This window comes from Camellia sinensis, chromosome 1, assembly GCF_055761805.1.
Source record: "Camellia sinensis isolate YWXY chromosome 1, ASM5576180v1, whole genome shotgun sequence".
Classification (NCBI taxonomy): Eukaryota; Viridiplantae; Streptophyta; class Magnoliopsida; order Ericales; family Theaceae; genus Camellia; species Camellia sinensis.
Window position 1 is genome coordinate 249,729,416 of NC_138961.1, and position 10,515 is coordinate 249,739,930.

Genomic DNA, 10,515 nt, shown 5'->3' on the forward strand with positions numbered 1-10,515 from the left:
TCACTGAAAATGAACAAAAAGAACACACAAACAAGCAATCTGAGGAACAAACGTGTTTGGTATGGGTTTTAGGGTATGCCTCAATAAGCTTTGGTATGGGTGTCACAATTTTGTCACAGCCCCCGTTTAGCATAAGGCATAAGCTAAACGAGATTGTTTAGTTCAATAAAATAAAATGTCACATTCAAATCATAATTATTTTATTTTTTGTCCTACAAAAGTTAAAAAAGTCAAAAAGTCTATTCCAAACGAGGCTCAACCCACATCTCAAACGAACCCTTCTCGCTCAAAAAAAAAAAAAAAAAATTTTGATATGCAATTTTCAGAATCATAAGAGAACAATCAATATTTTAAATAAATTTCAAAAATATATTTTTAATTTATCTATAAATTTTATATGAGTCTTATTTTAGTTTGCCATGTTACTTCGAATACACAAAATATGTGTGTGCACAACATGCCAGACACATGTGCATGTGGAAATGGAGTGTAGGGATTTCGGAATTATTGTATAATTTCCGTTTCCTTTGAAAAATAATTTAGACTTTTAAAAAAGAGTTTTAATTTGTCTTTTTCCTCCTTTTTTGTGTCTTTTACTTCACTGATTTTTTTTTTAATTCATAAACAGCTCATTAGAGTTGTACTGCAGTAGCTCTAATTAGAGCTCTGCAGCAGCTCCGTTTTCCTTTTTCCCATGAAACTGACATTTTTATTGTTTATTTTTATATTTTACTAGCAGTTGACTGTGCATGGGCCAATTTATTTTTTTAATATTTTTTTAAGATGTATACATTACAAAAAAATAATATTAATTATAATTAAAATAAAAATATTATTTAATTATTTATTTGAATAATCTTAAGGTTATCACTCTATAAAAGTGCTATCTGAATACTTATATATAATAATTTTAGTTAAATTATTTATATTTTGATAATTTTAATTATATCGTACTATAAAATGCAATTATCATATAACAATTTTATATAATATATTAAATAATAAGATAACAAAATAAATACTCATTTTGATATAAAAAATAATAGTTAATTTAGAAAGAGAATTAGTAATATAAAATTAAAAGTGATTCTAATTATTTAATTATTTAAAAAATTAAATATAAATACATTGTAATTGGATTAAGAAGAAAAATAGCTACAAAAAACAAAATAGGCTATTTTAGTCACAACAAACAAAACATCACATCTAACCCATAATCATTACACTCTTCTCTTACAAAATAAGTTAAAAAAACCAAAAAGCCCTTCTCAATCCAAGCTTTTTAGCCCATGCTAAAATAGTCAAAAAAATAAAAAATCAAAAAGCCAACCCACTTTCCAAACGACACCATGTAGTGTATTGATTTTATTTTCAATAATCTTTTTGAATTATTCATACATATTATATGTAGGTATATAAAATTTAAAATAAATATAAATATTTCATATTAAATAGAAAATTCAATATAAATTAATTATAAGATATTAATAAGGTAGACGAAAAAAAATAAAAAAATATCTTTAATATTTAATTAAAAAAATTAATTTGTAAAGTATTAATTCTATAAGTAGTTTAGATTAATTAAAATTCTTTTATTTTAGCTCTAATTAGGTATTAGGGTATATTACTGTGACGTTTTTAAAAAGTAGGAGAGAAGAGTGATGCACTACATTTGAGAGAGAGAGAAAAAAATAAAAATAAAAGAGAGATATTACACATAGGAAAGAGAAAAAAAAATAATTGAAAATAAATATTACTTTTAATTAAGACTTTGAGAAGTCATAATCAATGGCAACAGGTCTTCGTGGCGGAGGAGAGTTTAAAGTAGGGGTGAGCGCGGGTCGGTTGCGGTCACGGAACCTCCAATCCGCCATCCGTCCATTAGATTGGCGGATTGAAGAAAATCAATCCGCATCCGTCCGTTAATTCGGCGGATGTGGATTGAGTGGATTGGCGGTTTGGCGGATGGATGCGAATCGGTTTGGCGGTTTAAAATTTTATAAATTTTTAACATAATTCAACTTGTGCACTTCCTCAAAAAAAAAAAAAAAAAAAAAAGTATTACAATCAATGACTTAAAAAAGTATTACAATCACTGTATACCTTATCCAAAGAAAGCAAGTTTAAAACTTTAGAATATCACTATAGCAAGTTTAAAACTTTAGAATATCACTATCACTGCATGCCTTATCCACATGTTACAATCACAGCATGATTCATCCACATAAAGTATTACAATTTGTGATTCTTAAAATATAATAACAATTCATATCACCAAAACCATGAACAGAGCAGTAGTAAAAATTGTATGTCTCTGTATTGTTATATCTATATATATGTTTTTGAAAACAAAGAACCAACCAGTATATATCATATTTTCTATTTATTATTTTTAGAGCTAGATTAAAAACAAAAAAATATAGATAAATAATACATTTATTTTTTTCAATTCAAAAAATATATTCAAGTTAAAAACTTTTTTTCAACAGAATATTTAAACTCTTTTTCAATTGAAAACACAAACATAATATTTATATAAATTGAAAATACAAAGTCCTATAAATTATTAGGGGTGCTCACGATTTGGCGGTTTGGCGGTTCGGTTGCGGCCAAAGAAATCTCAAATCCGCCATCTGTCCGTCAAATTGGCGGATTGCAGAAAATCAATCCGCAACCGTCCGCTCGTCATCACGCATCCGTCCAAAATGCGACGGATCGGTTCGGTTCGATCGATTTTGGCGGATCGATATATCCGCTGCTCACCCCTAGTTTAAAGTGAGGGCCCATTCCGTATTGCGCACATTTCCCTCTCCCTCTCCTTGCCTGATTCTGTAACTGGTGACTTCGGTCATCAATCAATGTTGCCAAGCCCATAGTATCGTGCATGAAACATTTGGGCCTGGACCCAACTTCTTAGCCCAAGAATCAGTTGGACTTGGGTCATCTATTTGCTCAACTAAGCGTTGGGCTTGAGGCTAAACAAACTACTATTTGATTAATACACATTTAGTTTTGGTATTAAACAATGATCTAAAAAAAAAAAAAAAAAATCAGTTTATTTTGTTATTAACATGAGTGTAGATAAAATGATAATAGTGAAATGAATAAGTGGAGTTATAAATAAAATAAAATAAAAAATGAATCAATAGAATAAAGTCAAGTAAAAAAGAAAAAGAAAAAATTGATTGAAGTGGTATAATAATATGCAGCGTAGATCAATTAATATGTCAATGTCAAACTAAATAAAACCAAACTTAATCTTAAGATTTATGTCCTAATCAAAATAATAAAATAAATTTTTAAAAAATAACAAATAAGTTGAGGTCATAAGCCATAACTATGATTAGAATAAAAAAAAAAGGCATATTATGTTGAGTTGTCTTCTTTTATTACCAAAAAAAAATATCAATCTTTGTCATTCTAATTTTATATTAATTCATACTCATATCAATGATGATGACTTTTGTAAATGGTCCTATATATGACGATGACCACATGCCGTGCACCATCTCATTCCCAACCCTACTACTCACTAATCCACCAACTTAATTTTAATGGGTCATACTAATAATAATCTATCGGGTTGTTGTTAAAGTGACTTTTTGTATATTCTTTTTTCTTTTTTTCTTCATTTTCTCTGTACATTTTTTATACATATATTAAAACTAATAATCATTTATTAGCCTATGATTAGTATTTTTCATTTTTTATATATAGGGTGCAATTCCATTCATATGAGAGGGAGGTAAATAGATCCCCATTCCCGAGCTAGATATCAATTTTCTTTTCCATATAATGGAAGTGCTTGAGATAACATAATGTTAGATGAGGCAAATTCAATCCAAACTCATGAATTCGCCTACTTATATCCAATTAAAATCAGGTATACATGAGTACTCATTTAAACCCGTTTAAATAGGCACCGCTTCTACCACCAATTCTATTTTTTTTAAAATAAAAATAATCAGTGTGTTTTGTTTTAGTTTTCTGAAAACTGAGTTTCTTGTTTTTCGTGTTTTTTTTTGTTTTTAGTGAATATTTTTAAAATTTTTAATTTTTTTTTACTTTTTTAGATGCACCTCACTTAGATGTATTTAAAAAGTAAAATATTTGTAAAAAAATATTTTAAAAATTTAATAAATATACAAAAATAAAAAAAGATACTAAATTTTTGTATATTTTTTGTATTTTTGATATTTAGTAAATTTTTAAAAAAAAAATTTTTACGAAAATTATGCTTTTTAAGTGTATTTATGCTATGTGTGTTTAAAAATTTTAAAAATTCAGTAAAAACAAAAAATACGAAAAATAATAAAGTAGAATTTTCTGAAAAGTGTTTTCAAAAAAATGAAAACAAACACAGTGAATAATTTTTTAAAAGATAATAAATAATAATTAAAAAAAAAAAGATGAAGTAATTAGATTGGTTGGATTCATTTATTTAACCCTTATTAAATGGTCGAATTTGAATTAGATTGCTGTAAATGTATAATTTATTTTGACCCCTCCATACCCGCCCATTTGTCACATCTACATAATATATTTGCATTTATCATTTAAGATTTTAACTAAAATTAATTTAATTTGATTTATACTTAATGTACTATGTGCACCCATTCGATTGAGAATGGTTCTCCAATAATTTTTTTCAAGTTAACAAAAGTTAACAAGCCACATAATAGTACGAATGTCTCATCTATGTTAACATAATTTATCTTAATTTTTTAAAAGGCCAAATTCATCAAATCGACTTAAAAAAATTTCAGATTTCTTTTAACACGCCACATAACGTTACGAAAATAGAATTGATATTAATTTTGAAAAAATTAGAAAAAAATTACAATTCAGTGAAGTTTCATAAAATAATTATAGATTTATAGAAAAAATTTAAATCTTTAATTATTAATGTTTATAAAGTTCATCATTAATTTGATTTTTTTTTTTTTAAACTTACACTACATTGATATTTTCTCAAAAATTTATTCTTACAGAATTCAATCACCAAATTGGACACAATTTTACCCATATAAAAAAGGTTGTATTTAATTCTGTAATTGAATTATTTGCATTTTAAGATTTTTTTAGAGTGGCTCTATGCAATGCCGTCTGTAATAGTAAATAATAAAATAAACTAAGAACACTCCAAAAAAAACAAAATAGAAAAACAAGAAGAGCTGAAAACTGACTCGGTAAGTTGGTACATTTTAGTGCTGAGCACGAACCAATATTCGATTATTCTTTATAAAAAAACAATACATATATCTAGATATCAATTTTCTTTTCCATATAATGGAAGTGCTTGAGATAGCATAATGTTAGAGGTGGCAAATTCAATCCAAATTCATGAATTTGCCTACTTATATCCATTTAAAACACATGGGCTGCTCATTGTTATTCCAATTAAAATCGGGTATACATGAGTACCTATTTAAACCCGTTTAAATAGGCACCACTTCTACCACCAATTCTAATTTTTTAAAAATAAAAATAAAAATAAGAGAAAATTACAAACACCCCCCTCGAGATTTGGTAAAAATACAGATTCCTCCCGAAGTTTGAGAAATTACATCCCGCCCCCTGAGGTTTATATTTTCATAACAAATTGCCCCGTGAGGATTTTATTTTCATACAGATTCTCCCATAATTTTTCCTAATTTGTTATGAAAATTTGACCCTCAGGGGTAATTTGTAATTTCTCAAACCTCAGGGGGGAATCTGTATTTTTACCAAACCTCGAGGGAGGTGTTTGTAATTTGCCCTAAAAATAATCAGTGTGTTTGGTTTCAATTTTCTGAAAATTGAGTTTTTTATTTTTTGTGTTTTTCTATTTTTAGTGAATATTTTTAAAATTTTAAATATTTTTTACTTTTTTAGATGCACCTTACTTAGATGCATTTAAAAAGTAAAATATTTGTGAAAAAATATTTTAAAAAATTAATAAATACACAAAATACAAAAATATATATATTTTTAATATATATATTTTGTATAAATACAAAAATTAATAATTTTTTTGTATATATATTTTTTAATATTTTTGATATTTAGTAAATTTTTTTAAAAAAAATTTCACGAAAATTATGCTTTTTAAGTGTATTTATGTTAGGTGTGTCTAAAAATTTTAAAAATTGTTTAAAATATTAAAAAAATTTGAAAAAACAAAAAAAATATGAAAAATAAGAAAGTAGAATTTTCTGAAAAGTGTTTTCAAAAAAATGGAAACAAACATAGTGAATAATTTTTTAAAAGATAATAAATAATAATTTTTTTTTGAAAAAAAAAAAAAGATGAAGTAAATAGATTGGTTGGATTCATTTATTTAACCCGTATCCAATTCAACTTAAACTGTTTAAGACCATTTATTAAATGGGCGGATTTGGATTAGATTTGTTTAAATGTATAATTTATTTTGAGCACTCCATGTCTGCCCATTTGTCACATCTACATAATATATTTGCATTTATCATTTAAGATTTTAATTAAAATTAATTTAATTTGATTTATACTTAATGTACTATGTGCATCCATTCGATTGAGAATGGTTCTCCATTAATTTTTTTCAAGTTAACAAAAGTTAACAAGCCACATAATATTACGAAACTCTCATCTATGTTAACATAATTTATTTTAACTTTTTTAAAATGTCAAATTCATCAAATCGACTTTAAAAAATTTCAGAGTTCTTTTAACAAGCCACATGACATTATGAAAATAGAATTGATATTAATATTGAAAAAATTAGAAAAAATAACAATTCAGTGAAGTTTCATAAAATAATTATAGATTTATAAAAAAAAATTAAATCTTTAATTATTAATGTTTATAAAGTTCATCATTAATTTGATTTTTTTTTTAAAAAAAACTTTTACACTACATTGATATTTTCTCAAAAATTTATTCTTACAGAATTCAATAACCAAATTGGACACAATTTTACCCATATAAAAAGATTATATTTAATTCTGTAATTGAATTATTTGCATTTTAAGATTTTTTTTGGAGTGGCTCTATGCAATGCCGTCTGTAATAGTAAATAATAAAATAAACTAAGAGCACTCCAAAAAAACAAAATAGAAAAACAAGAAGAGCTGAAAACTGACTCGGTAAGATGGTACATTTTAGTGCTGAGCACGAACCAACCAACATTCGATTATTGTTTATGAAAAAACAATACATATATCTATAGCCGACCTTTATATCAATCAATATTATAAAATATATGAGTTGATGACATTCACTTTCAATTTGTGTGCATAAGCTCTCTATAAATGTGTGTAATTTATCTGTATTAATTCAAATTGTGGACCGCATCATATAATTGTTGATTTTTTTTTTTTTTTTTTTTATCGGCAAAGAAAAATTTCATTAACAACATGAAATTAAAGGTACAGGAAGACGACATGCTTTGTCCATACATTTATGTTTCTATCAATTCCCACACAAATTCCATGCACATACCTTTAATGTTTAGTAAAAAGAAAAGTTGCAAAGAAAAAATTTTAGTAGAAAAATATTTATTTTTACAAATATCAAGAATTAAGAGAGTCCAACAAAAACACAAACCCGAAAGCCAATACCCAATGCAATATTATACAACAAAGAATCTTAAAATTGGGAAAGAACAAATAAGTAAAGAAAGACCTAATAATAAATAACAAATTATTGTCCTAGAAAATTATTAAAAGTATACAGGAGTGGTTAATTAAGTTAACATAGTTGATTACAAAATGAGGCCTTTAAATGAACCTTCATGCGGACGTAAACTAATAGAGATAATTTTGTAGTTGCAAAGTGGACATATATAGTAATACAAGAAGTCTTAGTAAAGAATAATACAATTTCAAAAGATTGATAACAAAAGCAAGAAAGATCAATCGGAGAATTAAAAGAAATTAAGGGTATTGTTGTGTCAAAATAAAATTACTCATATCACAATAAAAATAATTTAAACCATTTTATTTAGAACTCACTGAAGTATCAGATGAGAGGAAACAGGTTCACTGGACATTTTCTGAAAAGAAAAGCCCTTCGTCAAGTTGGTTGAAGCTATCCCATGAGAGCATGGAATTCACACTATCAACCCATCGTTGAATAGAGTCTTCCTGAATAGAAGAAGAGGACTCACCCATACAAGAAGGGTTGAGAGAATCTTCCAAAGAGAATGAAGGATTGTAATTAGAATTGGAGGTGGTGGAGGTGGTGGTTGTGGTGTTCAACAACCCACCATCATCTAAGCTTCTACACAACATTAATTCATAACTACGCAAAAGATCATTTGTTGTTTCATCGAAAGCCATATCGACTTTGTCATTTTGTTTCTCTCTTGTTTCTACGAACTCCGCATGATTCTTGGTATGTTTTTCAGACATAGTCACTGTAACCCCCAGTCTTTCCTCTTCTTCTTTCGATGAATCAAAATCTGTAGTGATGGTTTCAGTTTTCTCTTCATCCACTTTTTCATTTTGTTCCATGGGTTTGTGGGTCACAGGGTCCAATCCAAGCATCTTTAACCTTTTCTTAATTCGAGTGTTCCAATGGTTCTTGATTTCATTGTCTGTGCGTCCAGGAAAATGCGACGCTATCTTAGACCACCTACAAAAAAAAAGTTTAAAATGTGTGAATATAAAGAACTAATTAAATTCATTGTTCTTAGACTAAAGTTAGAAATGAAGCTACAAAATTTTTGTTACAAGGACCTGTTACCAAGACGGGCATGAAGTTGTATAATCTGATTTTCTTCTGCCTCCGAAAATTCCCCTCTTTTAAGATCCGGTCTCAAATAATTAATCCATCTTAATCTGCAACTCTTTCCGCATCTTAGTAAACCTTCATCAAATGCCATGAATTTAGTTAAGCCATTCATTAGCTAGCTAGTAAGCTATTTGGTATTTTAGTTGAATTTTTGCTTTCTATTTTTTATTTTTTATTTTAAAAAAAAATTACAAGCAAATTTTTTGAACAAAACACACATATAGAATGATATAATAATGATATTTTCAAAATAATTGGTGTTTTGCCTTGAAATAAAAGGACTATAGCCTATTTAAATATATAGAAGGCAAACCTAAAAAAAAAAAACATTTTAAGAAATACTAAAAATAAAAAACTTTTGCACAAAAATGAAAGGAAAATGATATGAAAGCATTGGGTGTATCAGAGGGTTTTTTTTTTTTTTTTTTTTTTTTTTTTTTTTTTTTTTTAATACACGAAAAAAGAAAATCAAGAAAATAAAAACACAAGTAAATAGGGAGGGAGTCACCACAAGAAATTGTTCACCTGCAAGCTTGGGAACCATGCGCCAGCAATGGATACCATTGTTGAGGATAAAGTTCATAAGCTTGTGATCTTCTTCAATGGTCCATGGACCTCTCTTCAGCCCTACTTTATCACAACAAGGTTGCCTTCCCATTTTACAGACTTCAAAAGAGAAAAAAAAAAGAAAAAGGGAAACTTCCTCACAGAGAGAGAGAGAGAGAGATAGAGAGAGACAGAGAGAGATAGAACTAGTTGAGAAGATAGAGCTAGCTAACAACACAAAAGTGGGTTGGATTGGAACAAAAGGAGCTTATAAACCAAGCAAAGATTCTGACAGATCATCCAGACATAAACAATGAAAGAGAAATAGAGAGAGATACATGAATGATTGAAGGCTGAAATAATAAAATGGGGGCACTATCATTTGTAAAGAAGACAATGGAACAATGCGTGTCTTGTTCCTCGTAATGATTGATTTCTATTCTATGAAGTTGGAACAGGAAAGGAAGCAACAGACGTGGGTCATCTTGGTTGACGAATTCTAATTTTTTGCACCCAAAGTCTTCTCTTATTGCGTTTTCTTTTAATCTGTATCGTATTAATTATAAAATTATTGGGATTTATAGGATTCCTTGGTCCCTTCAATGCTGGCCAGTTTTGTCGTTGGAACCAACTCTTCTCACTTTGATATATATGATATATATATATATATATATATGTATTATCATTATGTATATAAATGAATTAGCTACCCAGAGATGCCATTGTCATGAAATGGCAAGTTCTTTTTAAAATGTATATATGATTTAGATAATAGTATTAAAATACCTATTAATATTGATGATAAAGTTATATATTGACTGAAGTATTGTGGATATATTTTACAGTGGTGCTACAGAGCCCGAATGGCAGCGGCTCGAATGGCTCAAAAAAAATTTCCCTAATTTTTTTTTTTTTTTCTTTTCAGCAGGAGAAAGGAGGAAGACGAAGAAGGGAAGGAGGGGGAGGGGGAGGGGAGGGGGAGGAGGGGGAGGAAGGAATGGAGGGGGCCTAAAAAATGGAGGAGGAGACGGCGGAGGCGACACGATCGGCAGAGGCGACGAGCGGGGCAGAGCCGACGAGGGGCGGAAGCGACGATCAGAGTAGCGAGGCGGCGAAGGCGGAGGCGCGGCGATCGGCTGTCGGCGACGACGACGGCGACGGCCTCTCCCTCTCCCTCTCTTTCTCTCCCTCTCCCTCTCTTTCTCTTTCTCTTTCTCT

At 28.5% G+C, this 10,515-nt stretch overlaps 1 protein-coding gene across 1 annotated transcript; it reads right to left on the minus strand.

The window, feature by feature from the left end:
• Positions 1-7,764: 7,764 nt before the first annotated feature.
• Positions 7,765-9,808, minus strand: LOC114320032 (myb-related protein 315). Its single transcript, XM_028267120.2, has 3 exons — positions 9,277-9,808; positions 8,697-8,826; positions 7,765-8,592 (listed from the first exon to the last, which is right to left on the minus strand). Exons 1-3 carry the CDS (start codon positions 9,407-9,409, stop codon positions 7,998-8,000), a joined length of 858 nt encoding a protein of 285 aa, XP_028122921.2. The 5' UTR covers positions 9,410-9,808; the 3' UTR covers positions 7,765-7,997.
• Positions 9,809-10,515: the final 707 nt, after the last annotated feature.